Below are 15,925 nucleotides of genomic sequence, written 5' to 3'. Positions count from 1 at the left end.
GTTGTGCGCGTAGGCGGAGTGAGTCGTCAGCTGACAGCTGTCACAACACCGCGGTGCCACCTGCCCGCCGCCGACCCGCACCGCACCGCACCGCACCGCACCGCACCGCACCCGTCCCGACCCGACCCGACCGGCCCGGGCCGGGAATGTGTTCCTTGACCGGAACCGGAACCGGAGCCGGAGCTTCGCGCGGCGTCGAGCCATGGCGGCCGAAACCCGGCCGCGGGCCCAGGCGCGGAGGCCGTGCCTGCTCGGTACCATCGAGGCTTCCCCGGATGTGGTGACCGCGGCGGTCATCATCCCGAAGGAGGATGGCGTCATTAGCCTGTCCGAGGACAGGTGAGCTAGCCGCCGCCCGATAACCGGCCCCCGCCGCCGACCCGACCCGCCCCCGCTGCACCTGGCGGTGTCCGCCCCCGCCCTGCTCCGACGGCGCCTCGGTAAATAATTCACCCTTTCCGTTAAACCGTTAGCTTGAGTGACGGAGATGCTAGTTCCGGTTAGCCTAGCTAGCTAACGAGCACCCTTGCTAACCCTCCTAATCTGAGAATACAGAGATTATTAAACCTTCTCACACACCCGGCCGCAATCCCATTACCCCAACGTTGCCATGGCAACAGACCCCAGTAGATGAGGCGTGAAATGAATGGCGGCACCAGCAACACACACTTCACTGGACGACAAACACACTAAACCTGACGACATTTCACCTTACAACACACGTTATGGGCCGACACACTCAAACACACACACATCACCTGATGCCACACACTTCAATGGGCGGCACACACACGCACACACTTCAATAGCTGATACACATACACTACTTCACCGGTCGACATACATTTCATCCAACAACACACACTTTACTGGCCAACACACACAGACACACACGCTTCAATGGACAACACACAGCTCTGGCTCTGGTGGTTCTCCGTCAGAAGATCAGATGTTCTGTCTCTATAGGAGCAGCTTCTTCTCTCGGAGTGTGACGGGGAAAGAAGCTGCCTCATCATCTCCAGCCTTGTTATCAGGAGCCAGAAGAACACTGGGTTCCTGCCACATTCCCTCTCAGTCTGCACCCTGTGTGTGTGTGTGTGTGTGTGTGTGTGTGTGTGTGTGTGTGTGTGTGTGTGTGTGTGTTGTTCCTCACACTGATGATCTTGTGTGTCTCCTCAGGACGATCCGAGTGTGGCTGAAGAGGGACAGTGGCCAGTACTGGCCCAGCGTCTACCACACCATGACAGGTGACTGCTCTCCTCTGCTGCACCTTCAAGTACCTCAGAGTACTCCTGGTGTACCCGTCAGAGTACTCCTGGTGTACCCGTCAGAGTACTCCTGGTGTACCCGTCAGAGTACTCCTGGTGTACCCGTCAGAGTTCTCCTGGTGTACCCCTCAGAGTACTCCTGGTGTACCCCTCAGAGTACTCCTGGTGAGCCCGTCAGAGTACTCCTGGTGTACCTGTCAGAGTACTCCTGGTGAGCCCGTCAGAGTACTCCTGGTGAGCCCGTCAGAGTACTCCTGGTGTGCCCGTCAGAGTACTCCTGGTGTACCCCTTAGAGTACTCCTGGTGTACCCCTTAGAGTACTCCTGGTGAGCCCGTCAGAGTACTCCTGGTGTACCTGTCAGAGTACTCCTGGTGAGCCCGTCAGAGTACTCCTGGTGTACCCGTCAGAGTACTCCTGGTGTACCCCTTAGAGTACTCCTGGTGAGCCCGTCAGAGTACTCCTGGTGTACCCATCAGAGTACTGGTGTACCCGTCAGAGTACTCCTGGTGCACCCATCAGAGTACTGGTGTACCCGTCAGAGTACTGCTGGTGTACCTGTCAGAGTACCTTTCAGTGCTAGAGCATACGTGTCCTCTGAGGGTCGTCCTGCTCAGAGCTCCACCCTGCCATCCAGGACTGGGTCTTCATTCCCTGTGTGGATCCTCCAAAGGTCTCCTTCCCACCCAGAGCATGGTTGAGAAGTCCTGAAGATCCAGACCATCTGACATCTGGCTCTGGTCTGGAGTAGCTGCTGGTTTGATCTCATGTTCTGGTGTTGGTCCAGTGGACTCTAAGGGTTGGTTCCCCTATTTACTTCTAGTCCACATCCCGGACATCGTGGTCCAGAGGTCTGGAGAAGATGGGTTGTCACATGTGACGAAGGCCCCAGAAAGAAACGGAAGGCTCTTCTGAAACTGAAACTAGACCCTGCGGAGCTCATGTGAAGAAGCAGGCTGGACTCAAATTCCAGAGACGCTGCAGAGGAACCCTGTGCTCGGGCTGCCCCTCCAGTCCCAATGTTCTGACAGATCTCTGCTGGAGCCGCGGTCAGGTCAGGACATCGTTATCTACCAGCTCAAAGGTCCACGGCAGCCTGACATCTTGGGTTGTGTTGACTCTCAGCGGGTCAGGCGACCAGATGTTTCCTCCGTGTGACACCGATCGATGAGGTCCGCCGTGGCACTGGGTCAGAGCTGCACACCATCTCCAGGAGATGGTTGGACGTCCTGTCTCCCTGCTTGGGAACTGAGCCCTGGTATCTGCCCAGGGTTGTCTCCAGGGCTCCTGATGTTTGGACAGATACCAAGTTGAAGCTTGGATTACGGGCCGGTCGGAGCCGGCCTTCAGGAGAAGAAGTTACTTCTGTCCGGTCACGGCTCGGTCACCTTGAGATGAAGGTGGACCTTCAGCCTGATCCTGGGACCCGAGGAGAGCGAGGGCGGAGGTCCGAGTGGGTCCACCAGCACCTGCAGGAAGAAGTGATCCTCCTCAGCCGCAGATCCTCTGGTCATGTGGATCCTCCAGCAGATGTGACTGGTAATGGTGGAGACCTCTGGGACGGGAAGTTCTGCAGGAGGACACGTTTCTCTGGTTCCTCCTGAACCCAGGAGACACCAGCGGTCTCTGAGGGTCCATCCAGGAGCTCCTCAGAACACAAATAGAGATGGAGGGTGTCAGGTTCATACACACACACATGTTCTGACTATGTGTGTGTGTGTGTGTGTGTGTGTGTGTGTGTGTGTGTGTGTGTGTGTGTGTGTGTGTGTGTGTGTGTGTGTGCGCGCCCGTCCAGCCTCCTGCTCCTGTATGTCCTTCAACCCGGAGACCAGGAGACTGTCGGTGGGGACGGATGCCGGAAGCATCTGCGTGAGTTCTACCGACTTCCTCCGTCACTTCTTGTCGCCGTTGCCGTGACGACGCGATGCATGCGGTCCGAAGCCGAAGGGATGCTTTGATTTGAGGGGTTTGATGAAGAAGCTGAGGAGAACCGTGAAGGTCCTGAGCTGTGGTCCAGGGATGTCCTCAAGAAGGTGCTTTGACAGACGGCCGGTGGACCTTCTCCACCAGAGCACAGAAGGACAAGGGACAAGGTGGACCAAACCCTGAATGCCCTGTCCTTATTTGAAGTTCTGCTTCTGGTCTGGTCCTTCTGCTGAGGCTGTCCGGGGCAGCAGAACCCACGGGTCTGAACACAGGAGAACATCTGGTCACCGTTTGTGCTCAGGAAGCTGTCCAACATCTCCACTCACATGTCTTCTCTTTCAGGAGTTCACCCTGGCTGAGGACTACAACAAGATGACCCCTGCACGCACCTACCAAGGTGTGTGTGTGTGTGTGTGTGTGTGTGTGTGTGTGTGTGTGTGTGTGTGTGTGTGTGTGTGTGTGTGTGTGTGTGTGTGTGTGTGTGTGTGTGTGTGTGTGTGTGTGTGTGTGTGTGTGAGAGATTGGGAGGCAGAAGGTTTAGGATGTTCTTTAAGCTCCAGAGGAGACTATCTCCTGCGAGATGTTGAATGAAGGTCCAAAGCCTTCCATGATGTCTCAGCTGAAGAAGGTTTGGTTGGTGGATTCACACCAGGGTTCAGGTTCTCAGAAGGTGTGAGAACTTTCTGACTGAGGGTCTCCTCTTCATCATGACCTGGCCTTCATCCGCTGTGGAGAGTGGGACCTTCTCACACGCCAATGACTTCTGTGTGTGTGTGTGTGTGTGTGTAGCCCACCAGGGCAGGGTGACGGTGGTCCTCTTCGTCCTGGAGATGGAGTGGCTGCTGAGCACCGGCCAGGACAAGACCTTCACCTGGCACTGCTCGGAGAGCGGCCAGCAGCTGGGGACCTTCCACACGGCCGCCTGGGTCTCCGGCCTCCAGTATCCTTGGACCCGTCCTGTGGACCAGCAGGTCCGGGAGGCGTGTCAGATGTTCTGAGGAGCGCAGGGGAGTGGAGAAGCTCCGTCCCGTGGGTCTACAGTAGCCGTGGATGCTGACAGGAAGTGAGGAACCGAGCAGGTTCTGACCGGACGGGTAGAACCAGGCTAGGCTACCGGGTTCCTCGGTTCCTCCCTTAACCGCGCTCAGGTTCGACGTGGAGACCAGGCACGCCTTCGTCGGGGACCAGTCGGGTCAGGTGACCATCCTGAAGCTGGAGCAGGACAGCTGCAGCCTGGTGACCACCTTCAAGGGACACACCGGTACACACTCGCACACACACACACACACACACACACCTCCTCAGGCGGCGTCCGCGGTCCAAGAGGTGACCCCGGTCAGCAGGTCCGTGTGCGTCCAGGTCACGTGACGGCCCTGTGCTGGGACCCGGTCCAGAGGGTCCTGTTCTCCGGGAGCTCGGACCACTCCATCATCATGTGGGACATCGGGGGACGCAAGGGCACCGCCATCGAGCTGCAGGGCCACCAGTAAGACCGCCAGCCGCGAGATGTTCGCCGCTCCTCGCGCCGTCTGACCTCTGGTGTGTCTCGCCGGCAGCGAGAAGGTCCAGGGCCTGTGCTACGCCTCGCACACCCGCCAGCTCATCTCCTGCAGCTCCGACGGAGGCATCGTCATCTGGAACATGGACGTGACCCGCCAGGAGGTGAGCCAGCTCCCAGCTTCTCGCCGAGCCGTGCTCCTCAAGGAGCGCCGAGAGGTCCAGGTGAGGCAGCAGGTCCACCTTGTATGTTAGGACATGCCGACGGGCCGGAGTAGAGTAGGAGACATCTCTGACGGCATGAGGAGCAGGAGAAGTTCTTCACCCCACCTCTCCTCATGAACGCTCGTTCTCCACGTTCTGGGTCGGGTCTCGTGGAGATCAGCTTCATGACAGGAGGCTCCAGAGCGGAGGACGTTCGGAAGGTCTCTGCTCTGGCCTTCTGCTGAAGGTGTGGAGGGTCAGAAGGTGTGTGTGTTCTCCAGACTCCAGAGTGGCTGGACAGCGACTCCTGCCAGCAGTGTGAGCAGCCCTTCTTCTGGAACTTCAAGCAGATGTGGGACAGCAAGAAGATCGGGCTCCGACAGGTGCGACACACACACACACACACACACACACACACACACACACACACACACACACACACACACACACACACGGATCTTCTAGAGGAGCTGCACCTTCATGGCCCACAGTAATGCGATCATCTCATGGGGTCTGCACGAGGCCCTGTGATTGGTCCGGCCCGATCTCCTCCAGGATAGGCTCCGCCCCCAAGCTAAGCTAACGGCTAACCTTGGTCTCCAGCACCACTGCAGGAAGTGTGGTCAGGCCCTGTGCGGCAGGTGTTCCTCCAAACGCTCCACCATCCCTCTCATGGGCTTCGAGTTCCAGGTCCGCGTGTGCGACGGCTGCCACGCCTCCATCACCGACGAGGAGTGAGTAAGCCCCGCCCCCTCGCCGCCGCCGCCGCCACCGGCCGACTGACCCCGCCCCTCCCGTGCGCCCACAGCCGCGCCCCCACCGCCACCTTCCACGACTCCAAGCACTGCGTGGTCCACATGCACTACGAGCCCACGGCGGGGAGCCTGCTCACCTCCGGAGCAGACAAGGTCCTCAAGGTCTGTCTCACACACACACACACACACACACACACCTGGCAGTCACTCCTTGGTGTTTCCATGGGAACTCACCTGAGGTCATGATGTGGAGGAACCCTGTGAGATGTGGCGGTCAGCTGGTGTTGTGTGTTGCAGCTGTGGGACATGACCCCCGTGGTGTCCTGAAGACCTCCACATCCTGGACTCTACTGAACCAGGAGGAGCTAGGACCAACCAGGATGGATGCAGGACCACGAGGAGCAGCCTGTGTGTGTGTGTGTGTGTGTGTGTGTGTGAGACTTCGTGTCCTGATCTACATTCCTCTCTGCTGGTCACATCTCCTGACCAGCAGTCTGTGGAACTGATGTGTAACTTCAACACCACCCTGGTCCCTGGAGGTCCCAGCAGAGGACCACCTGTAGACCTCCAGGAGATAGACAGTGTTTGGAATCATCCAGACGTCCTCCGCCCTCTCTGAGGTGTGTGTGTGTGCATGTGACCCGAGCTGGTTCTCCACCTGGAGCTCAGAAGATCTGCTGCCTGTCCTTCAGGGCGCTGCTGTCCAGATGTTTCCTCACAACCGGGACAGGAAACACCAGTGAGACAATCAGCTGATCAATGATGGGCCTCAGGTAGAAGGTCCAAGGAGACCTTTAGGGAGCATGTTGAAGTTACACTCAGAACATCCCATAATATTCTGTTTGCCTTTGCAGCTATGGTGTGTGTGTGTGTGTGTGTGTGTGTGTGTGTGTGTGTGTGTGTGTGTGTGTGTGTGTGAGTGTGTGTGAGTGTGTGTGAGTGTGTGTGAGTGTGTGTGAGTGAGAGTGAGAACGGTCCAGAACTGATAGTACCAGTGTGTGATGGAGCAGAACGCCCTGAGGTCCACCTGCTGGAGTGGAACCCTCTGCTGATGGAAACACCAAGCCTGAACGTTCATCCTGGAGGAGAAGCGTCTCCTCAGGAGGACCTCCAGGCTTCTCCATCTGAGGTGGAACGTTCATCCTGGAGGAGAAGCGTCTCCTCAGGAGGACCTCCAGGCTTCTCCTCCATCCTCACTGCGTCTGAGGTGGACACACTGGAGCCCAACTGTCAATCAACTACTGTCCAAAGATGTCTGATTAAATGTCTTGAACCTCTGTGGTCTCCTCTCTGTCCAGCACCTCATTCACTTGATTTCCCACAACACCATCATCTCCTAAACATCTCCCAAAGGTCCAAAGAGGACCTCCACCCCTCCTCCCCAAAGAAAAGCACCGACTGGTTGCACCCTTGAGGTCACATGACCCAGAAGGTCCGTTTAATCTGAGAGCAGAACTCGGTCCGACGGCCCCGTTCCTCACGGCCCCGACCTTCCGATCGACCACCCGAGGAAACATCTTCACCGGTCCTGGATCCCGAGGAGGTCTTCAGCAGGAGGTCTTCAGGGCTTGAAGCGAAGGGCCAGCTCCTCCAGGGCGTCCATCAGCTTCTGGTCCTCCTGGGGGGACGAGCGGGACCAGGCCAGGGGCAGGTGGGCGGGCACGGCGCGGCGGTCTGGACGAGGAGAGGAGGTCTGAGAAGAAGGCGCTTCAGGGCCCAGAAGGTGCGTGAACATAAGCCTGAAGACCAACCCTGGAAGAAGAGGCCGCTGGGCTTCCCGGCGGCGGCCTCGGACACGGCCAGCCACACCACGGTGTCTGCACCCATCTCCTGCGTCCGAAGCTTGGACTGCATCTTGGCGTGGAAGGAGGGCATGGAGGTCTGCACGGCTGAGGACACACCAGAAGGTCCAGCGGGGTCACCGAGGTCCAGGCCGGGTCTCCCAAAGTTATGACGTCATGAATTAGAGAAGGTCCTGAAGACCTTCTGAGACCTCCGGGTGTGTGTGTGTGTGTGTGTGTGTGTGTGTGTACCGGGTGTGTCGGCCCAGCCCGGGTGCATGGAGGAGAAGTGGATCTTGTGGTGTTGAGACGCCCAGAGCTCCGTCAGGACCACCTGCTGCCTCTGAGGGACAGAAGACACCACGCTCAGCGGGGTGAAGGTCCGCCGGTCTCCTCAGGAGGACCTACCTTGTTCTGGGCGTAGACCATGGTCCCGTCGAAGGTCCCCTTCTGGCTCTGGAGGTCGTCGGTGTTGAGCTTCTGCGTGAGCATCCCCCCCGAGGACACGGTGACCTGCACACACGCTGACCTTCAGACCCGGCACCACGGGCCCGGACCACGTGGACCGCGGGAAGTTCACGCACCACTCTGGGGGCGTCGGCCTCCATCAGGGCGGGAAGCAGCGCCGTGGTCAGGATGTACGTGCCTGCAGGGAGGAGGAAGTTCTTGAGAAGGTGAGGAGAAGGTCCAGGTGAGGAGCGACCAGCCTCCTCACATGCAGTTCCATCACTTCCCCACAGGGGGCGGCATTTAGAGAGGTGACAATCTGGAGATCACATGGTTCGAGTGTGTGTGTGTGTGTGTGTGTGTGTGTGTGTGTCTGTGGGGGGTCAGATCTTCTGCTAATGGAAGGAACATCTGGGATGTTCTAGTTCTCATAACACAGTTTGACACAGGAGATGGACAGGAAGTGATCAGGAAGTGTGTGTGTGTGTGTGTGTGTGTGTGTGTGTTACTCACCTAATGTGTTTGTGGCAAAGTTCTTCTCCAGACCTTCATCGGTCTCCTCCCTCTGGTTCACCATGCAGCCGGCATTGTTGATCTGCTCCACACACACACACACACACACACACACACACACACACACACACACACACACACACACACACACACACACACAGAGGAGGGGGGTGGGGGGGTAAAAGCAGCTGGACCAATGTATGTGTATGTATGTTGGTGTGTGTGTGTGTGTGTGTGTGTGTGTGTGTGTGTGTGTGTGTGTGTGTGTCCCTCACCAGAACATGCAGAGGGTGGTTCTGAGCGAAGTCCAGGGCAAACTCCCACACCTGGCGAGGGCGTGACATGTCCAGGATGTGCACGTGGACGTTCTGGGAGGAGGAGAGCAGGTTCAGGTTAGCTCCTGAAGGTCCTGAAGGTCTGCTCCAGGAACCAGGGTTGAGGATGGAGAGTCAGAAGACTCGGTGGGATGAAGATGCAGCAGGTGGAGCAGGATTATAACCTGAGGTCCTGGGAAGGTTCCACGGGTTCTACTCCACCTTTCAGACTAGAAGTTGCACTTTCTTTCCTGGTTTGTCCGGCGGTGCGACTTATACTCAGGAGCCACTTGTGTGTAGAATTATTGAGCTCTGATGTGTGTGCGTGTGTGTCTTTACAGCGATCGTCACACACACACACACGCACACACACGCCAACCAATCAAAATTCAGCGGGGGCGGGTCATGGCAGAAGTGCGTTGTGAAAAAAGCGACTTCTGTGTGAAAGTTGATCATTTCAACATTGGCAGCGACCGACCCACTTTAACATGATGCATGACATCTACCCATCTCAGGATTATTGAGGGGACGCTCTCATTTTGAAGATAATATTTGCATATTTTGTGAAGACCACATTGAAACCACTGACCAGATTTTTCTCATGCGAAAAAGTACAGGGCTTTTGGGCTAAAACTCAAAAATGGGTTAAAGATAATTTTCCATCGTCACCAGTTTCCTTCTCAAGAGATGATATAACATTTGGTTTACTTATAAGCAACATAACAGATGAACTCTGAGTCAATGTTATTTTAGGCCCGGCCAAGTTCTTCATTCACAAAAACAGAATGCAAAAATGTTCCCCAAATTTTAATTTCTTCATAAACGATGTTGAATTATAAAAAAAAATCCTTAAAACTTATGGAAAAATCCAAAAACCAAAAAATATACAGTTTGATGTCTGAGATTCCTTGTGAACCGCCAACTGAATTACATGTTATATTCCCCTTGCAAGTTTTTTTTTTTCGTTTTTAATTTAATTTGTCTATCTATTGATTTAATTATTTCCTTTTAATTTCTTTTTTTGTCTAGCATTGTAAATTTCTCACAAACCGTTAACACTGTTAACTTCTGATTCCATACAGAACAAATGTCCTTATGTCCTTTGCTTCCTCATCCCTGGTTGTTTCATTGACATTCAGTTCTACCGTGCCATGTTTATTTGTACATTTGTATATTTGTGTGTACTATTTATGTTCAATTAAAAGAAAAAACCTTCGGAGTTGACAGAGTTGTTCAGAAGTGACACCGAAGAAGATTTCTTTGGATTTAGTGATTAAGAGTGACACAGATTGTTAGGTTGTAGCATGTGCTATATGCTAGTTATTTGGATGACTCTTACCGTAATAAGTTATGTTAGCATAGCCTAGTAGGCACGTTCTCAGCTGGTTGTTTATGCTAGGCTATACTTCTTCAGCCTGTTGTTCTCTATTGTATTTTTATTATAAATTGCCTTTCAAGATGAAATGTTTATTCTTGCTGTTGGATTTTATCAAATAAATTCCCCCCCAAAAATGCGAGTTATATATGTTTTTTTCCCTTCTTTCTGATGCATTTTCCGGCCGGTGCGGTTTATAATCCGGAGCGGCATATAGTCCGAACACGACGGTCACGTGAGATGACGATCCGCCTCCGGAAGCTTCGTCTCGTTCGTGTTTGTCGCTCAGACTCTCCCGCAGGTGGAGACCCCGGGATTAAACCAACTCCTCCCCGTCCGGCAGAGATCTCACCTGGTTCCCGCTGTCCTCCACGATCCGGTCCCGGGCGGCTTCGGCCCGCTCCCGGTTCCTGCAGACCATGTGAACGGTTCCCCCTGCGGACGGGACGCGGGTTTAATCCCCGGCGGGGACGAAGGCCGTCGGTCCCCCGGCGCCCCCTCACCTCTCTGGGCCAGAGCCTGCGCGGCCGCCCGGCCGATGCCGCTGTTGGCGCCGGTGACCAGGAAGGACCTTCCGCCGAGGTCCACCTCCAGGTCGGACGGGACGAAGCTCGCCGCCGCCGCCTCGTAGCCGCACCTGGCGGGGAGAGCAGCGTTAGCCCCGCCCCCAGGCGTGTGGCCCCGCCCCCTGGCTAGTAGCCCCGCCCCCGGATCTGTAGCCCCGCCCCCGGCCGGGTGCGACCACTGACCCGTCCGAACGATCCGACCCACGAAGGTGGATCACGGGTGACGGAGCCCACGGACACGCGCGTCCCGCACTCACCGCGTGTACTCCTGGAGACCCTTGACGAGCCACACCGCGTTCCGGTACAACGACATGGCGAGATCCACCGCGAGGCTGCGTGTGTGGGTGTGCGCGCGTGTGTGAGTGTATATATGTGTGTGTGTTTCGTAAGGATGACAACGCAGGGTGACGTAAGAAACACGTGACATAAACCGGAAGTTGTCCAGTGAAGAGGCGCGCTACTCTCGTCGCGGCTTGATGACGTCAGTAGGTGACGTCAGCTATATAAACGGTTGAAGGCGCCGCTTTTTGACGCTTTTTTTCAACATTTTCAAAAACCAATCAGTCGATCAAAACATATCCGATTTTTAACTTCGTTAAAGGTCCCGGATGATGACAGAAGCGCATCACGACGAACACACACACACACACAGCTGTCTCTATTCATGTATGCTTCTGTTTTATAATTATATACATCTTTACATTCTTATTTTTTGACGTGATCACTTTACGCCGCTGTGACAAAGGAATTTCAATAAAATTTATCTTATCTTTTACACACACACACACACACAGACTCACAAAGTGACAACACTCGTAAGCATAGACAGTATTTTAGTTATACTCTTTATGTTGTAGAGTCCTGGAAACCCCCCGGTGACGGTAAAACGTGTTTAAAAGTTCCAATTCCAGGTTAAAACAAAACAAAAACAGAACCCCAAACTACAGCCACATCATTCCCAGCACCCCGAAGTCACACAGAAAACAAGCATCAACATGAACCCAATGTTATTTTAAGTCTGGCCTAGTTCTTCATACACATAAACTGACTGAGAAACTGTTTGACCTTCTTTAAAAACTATTTTGAAATATATATAACAAAATTGTTTAAAACTTCCAAAAACCAAAATATAGACCGTTTTATGACTGAAATTACTTTAGATCCATTGAGCTCAGTACACATTGTATTACTCTTTTCATTTTTATTTTTTCAGCTTATTGCTTTTTTTATTTTCATTTTCCCCTTAATTGTAAAATTAACATTTCCCACAGACCTTCACCTTGTTTCCTCTTACAGGTAATGGATTGTATACAAAATGAGCGTCCTTATGTTTCCTCACGCCTGTCCATGTCATGGATGTTCGAGTGCTTGTAGCCTTGTTTGTTTTGTCTCTTTATACTTTACAAGTTCAAATTAAAAACACGAAAAAAACATCACATAAACCCCAACATCGTGATTCGCTACAAAATGACCGTCTGATTTTTGTATCTTTGTATGTTTTTGTGCTTCTTCGTCATAAAAAAGAAATAGAAAAAAACTTCCGCGCGGTAGAAAAACAACCCACGACAGAAAAACTACAATCATTAAAAAGAACTACAAACATGGCTGGATTCAACATGGCGGCTTCCGGGCGCGTTTCTTGCTTTGTTTTGACGGGAGCGGCGCGTTTACCGGATTAAACGGGACTGATTGATCCCGGGTCCTTCGCGACCGAACACCGGATCCGGTGGACGGACTTCCGGTCCCGCGTGCGTGTGAGCGGTGAAAAGCGCTCGTTGCCGCCGGTACCGGTAGTTGTCAGGATGGCCGAGCGGTCTAAGGCGCCAGACTCAAGGCAGGTCCTTCCCGGTCCGGGACTTCTGGTCTCCACATGGAGGCGTGGGTTCGAATCCCACTTCTGACAAGACCTTTTTCTTCCCGCCGCGGCGACCGGGACCCGGGCTGATCGATAATCGATCGATCGGGTTCAGGATTAAATCCGTACTTTGTTTAGCTCGTCTTTTAACTCTTTTATTGGACTTGATGATTAAAAACCGTATTTAGATCGATGTTTTTACAGGTCGTGGTAAAAATATCTTTATGTCAGAAATATTTATAGAAAATATCATTATTTCAAGATCGAAGTGAAAATCGATCTTTTAATCGTCGATCATTTTAAAAAAATCATCGTTGTGAAAATGCGGAGTTTATGGCAGAACCTTCATTCTGCTTCTGGAAAGTTCAGCTGAGGACCAGAGACCTTCTCCTCTATCTCACATTCTCACATTCCTCCACCACCTTCTCCTCCTCCTCTATTATCATCTCCACCTTTCTCCTCCACCACCTTCTCCATCTCTATCTCCTCCACCTCCTCTTTTATCTCCTCCACCACCTTCTCCACCTTCTCCTCTATCATCTCCTCCACCTTCTCCTCCTCCTCTATTATCTCCTGCACCACCTTCTCCATCTCCATCTCCTCCACCTCATCCTCCACCTCCTCCTCCTCCTCCCGCACCTGCCCCGCACCTGCCCCGCACACTGTAACCAGCAGATGGCGGTGCATCTTTGCGGTTCGCTCTGCGCAGCTTCCTCAGCAGCTCCTCTGCAGGTCCAGCAGGGGGCGTCAGAACCGCGCCGTCTCAGGAGGTTGTGTGTGTGTGTGTGTGTGTGTGTGTGTGTGTGTGTGTGTGTGTGTGTGTGTGTGTGTGTGTGTGTGTGTGAGACACAGCTGTCACTCACCCTCAGGTGCGGCGTGTTGTATTCAAGGTCCTGTGTGAGTTTGATCGTCCGTCTCGTGGTGCGTTCAGGTGTCCTGGGTTCTCCCTGCGTCGCCGGCCAGGTTCTCCTCCATCGGGTGAGAAGAACCCTAAACCCTGAAGGTTCTCCTGGAGCGATGAGGTGCGGTGAGAAGCCCCCCCCCCCCCCCCCGTGTTCTCCGAGGCGTTCCCAGGCCGGGTCGGGTCCTCCGCCCCTCCGGCCGGCTTCCACTTTGTCTGACAAATGTGGGATTTGCGTCTCTTGGAGTGGTGAGCGGGCGGAGCAGAGAAGGTCTGGAGAACAATGGCCGTGGCTTCAAGAGCCCCTCGGAGCTCCACACGCATCCCGATCAGAGGATTACAACCTGCAGCTCCAGCCAGGACGCTCAGGGAGGCCAGCAGGAGGCGCCGTCCTCCTCATGCTCCTCATGATGCTCCTCATGATGCTCCTCCTGATGTTCCTCCAGCCTGGAGGTCAGGGAGCCTCCAGGAGGACCTGGACCTCCACCCTCTGCAAGGAGATCCACCTCATAGAACCTGCTCCACCTTGGAGCCTCTCTCTCCTCTGATGATCTGCAGACAATGTTCTTCAGCACCTGCTTCATGAGCTCACACACACACACACACACACACACACACACACACACACACACACACACACACACACACACACACACACCAGGCATTAGTTTCTTCTTCCAAACCAAATGTAACCAAAGTAATCAACGACATTGCTTGGAGCGCACGTGGTTGCGTGTGTGTGTGTGTGTGTGTGTGTGTGTGTGTGTGTGTGTGTGGACTGAATGCCCCCCAGGCTGGGGTGGGGGGGTCTGGGGGCAATTACCCAGTGGGAGGGGCAGCAGATAAAGGAGCAGAGAGAGGAGGAGGAGGGATTGTGCTTCTGACACCTTAATGGCCGCCGTCATTAGCATGTATTTGGGGGTCCGTCAGCAAACCCCCAAATACCCCCAAATACCCCACATACCCCCCAGCCCCGTCTGTCCGTCACCCTCTCCTTCTTTCCACGAGCCTTTTCACCTTGGTCTTTGGACTCTGAAGGTCCCTGGAGGTTCCTGAGCTTCTGGATTCCACCGTGGCAGCCGTGATGTTGGTGGACCTTCAGGCGGGTCTCAAGGAACCCACCAGGAACCTCCAGGACCTGGAGAAGGGCAAAGCATGGAGCTGCTGTGGTTCCTCACCCTCCTCACCTTCTTCTTCTTCTTCATCCTCCACCTCCTTTGTGGGGAAACATCAAGGCTGAAGAAGAAGAAGAAGAAGAAGTTGCTGAGTCATTTCCTAACTTGGTGAAACAAGAAGAAGAAGAAGGCAGGTGAAGTCCATCACAGAGGATGATGCCAAGCTCTTCATGTAGAACCTCCAGCAGGTTCTGTGTGTGTGTGTGTGTGTGTGTGTGTGTGTGTGTGTGATTCCCTCTCGGGTCCAAACAGAAGCTCCAGGAGCAGCAGAAGATAATGAGCCTCCACGAGCTGGAGCTTGTTTTTAGATGCAAACTTTCAGATACTCTGGAAAAGTGAAAAGCCCCCCCTCCTCCCCTTCTGCCCCCCCCTCCTCCATTCTGCCCCCCCCTTCTGCCCCCCTGCCCCCCTTCTGCCCCCCCGTCAGGACCACCGCCGCCTCCATTAGGATGCTAATGAGGCGGCGGGCCGACAGGTGGCCGCAGACAGCTCAATTAAAGGCCTCGTTAAGGAGGCGGCTAACGAAGACGCCGCTGCAGCGTCGTGATGTCATTGGGGGGGCACACAGGTGTGTGTGTGTGTGTGTGTGTGTGTGTGTGTGTGATGGACGTCACTAACAAGGCGGCAAGAGAAAGGGCGGGAAAATAATCAGGATTCATTCTTGGCCTTTTTACATCCCATCAGGCCCGTCATTAGCCGGTGTGTGTGTGTGTGTGAGTGTGTGTGTGTGTGTGTGTGTGTGTGTGTGTGTAAGCAACAAGTCAAAGCAGATCCAGAGTGATATTTCATGGATCTCCTCAGTTTGGTTCTCCTGGACTTTGGGTTCAAACCTGTTCATCTCAGCTGGAGGTCATGTGACCGGAGATCAATGTGGTGATTGGTCCAGAAGATCCAGCCGATGATCGTTACTGTGTGTGTGTGTGTGGGGGGGGGGGGGGGGTCGGGGGGGTCGGGGTGTATTTCCTTTTAATTCACTGGGTCTGTCTGCGGGGGGGTGATAGTGGCTCATTGTCTTCTGTGGTCCAGAATGAAGATGTGAGATGGTAATCAGGCCGTAATCCCGCTGCTCCGTCAGGCGTGGAAACGGGGCCGTGTGTGTGTGCGGGCGCCGCTCGCGCCTCCTCGCCGGTGTCTGCGCCGCCGCCGTCCGCGGCGCTAACGGGGTTACAAACAACAACACACACTGACCTCATGAATATGCTAATCCCAGTTTAGCATCAACAAAAAAAAAGCTCATTAATTAATGAGCAACAATGGCCTCCTTTAGCGGCCGTTAGCCAGCAGAGCACGGTTGCGTGTGTGTGTGTGTGTGTGGAGGAGCTGATGCACGCTAACAACATGCCAACAACA

General features: G+C 54.2%; 2 protein-coding genes and 1 non-coding gene across 3 annotated transcripts; 2 read left to right on the top strand and 1 right to left on the bottom strand.

Moving 5' to 3' along the window:
* wdfy2 (WD repeat and FYVE domain containing 2) lies at positions 1 to 6,925 on the top strand. Its single transcript, XM_086147552.1, has 12 exons — positions 1 to 339; positions 1,180 to 1,247; positions 3,062 to 3,135; positions 3,535 to 3,589; positions 3,982 to 4,132; positions 4,341 to 4,453; positions 4,552 to 4,678; positions 4,749 to 4,854; positions 5,175 to 5,276; positions 5,497 to 5,627; positions 5,702 to 5,810; positions 5,946 to 6,925. Exons 1-12 carry the CDS (start codon positions 203 to 205, stop codon positions 5,973 to 5,975), a joined length of 1,203 nt encoding a protein of 400 aa, XP_086003678.1. The 5' UTR covers positions 1 to 202; the 3' UTR covers positions 5,976 to 6,925.
* A 133-nt stretch (positions 6,926 to 7,058) lies between these two features.
* dhrs12 (dehydrogenase/reductase (SDR family) member 12) lies at positions 7,059 to 11,040 on the bottom strand. Its single transcript, XM_086147554.1, has 10 exons — positions 10,902 to 11,040; positions 10,582 to 10,715; positions 10,431 to 10,513; positions 8,665 to 8,757; positions 8,390 to 8,471; positions 8,014 to 8,075; positions 7,838 to 7,942; positions 7,682 to 7,772; positions 7,400 to 7,537; positions 7,059 to 7,322 (listed from the first exon to the last, which is right to left on the bottom strand). Exons 1-10 carry the CDS (start codon positions 10,955 to 10,957, stop codon positions 7,210 to 7,212), a joined length of 957 nt encoding a protein of 318 aa, XP_086003680.1. The 5' UTR covers positions 10,958 to 11,040; the 3' UTR covers positions 7,059 to 7,209.
* A 1,400-nt stretch (positions 11,041 to 12,440) lies between these two features.
* trnal-caa (transfer RNA leucine (anticodon CAA)) lies at positions 12,441 to 12,547 on the top strand. The gene is made up of 2 exons: positions 12,441 to 12,478; positions 12,502 to 12,547. It is a non-coding gene; the product is annotated as a tRNA-Leu (tRNA).
* The last annotated feature ends 3,378 nt before the right edge of the window (positions 12,548 to 15,925 follow it).

Source organism: Fistularia commersonii, chromosome 6, assembly GCF_037954325.1.
Source record: "Fistularia commersonii isolate RoL2024-O1a breed Wild chromosome 6, RoL_Fcom_v1.0, whole genome shotgun sequence".
Taxonomy (NCBI): domain Eukaryota; kingdom Metazoa; phylum Chordata; class Actinopteri; order Syngnathiformes; family Fistulariidae; genus Fistularia; species Fistularia commersonii.
The sequence above is the reverse complement of the archived record's forward strand: the minus strand, read 5'-3'. Positions and strand labels throughout refer to the sequence as shown.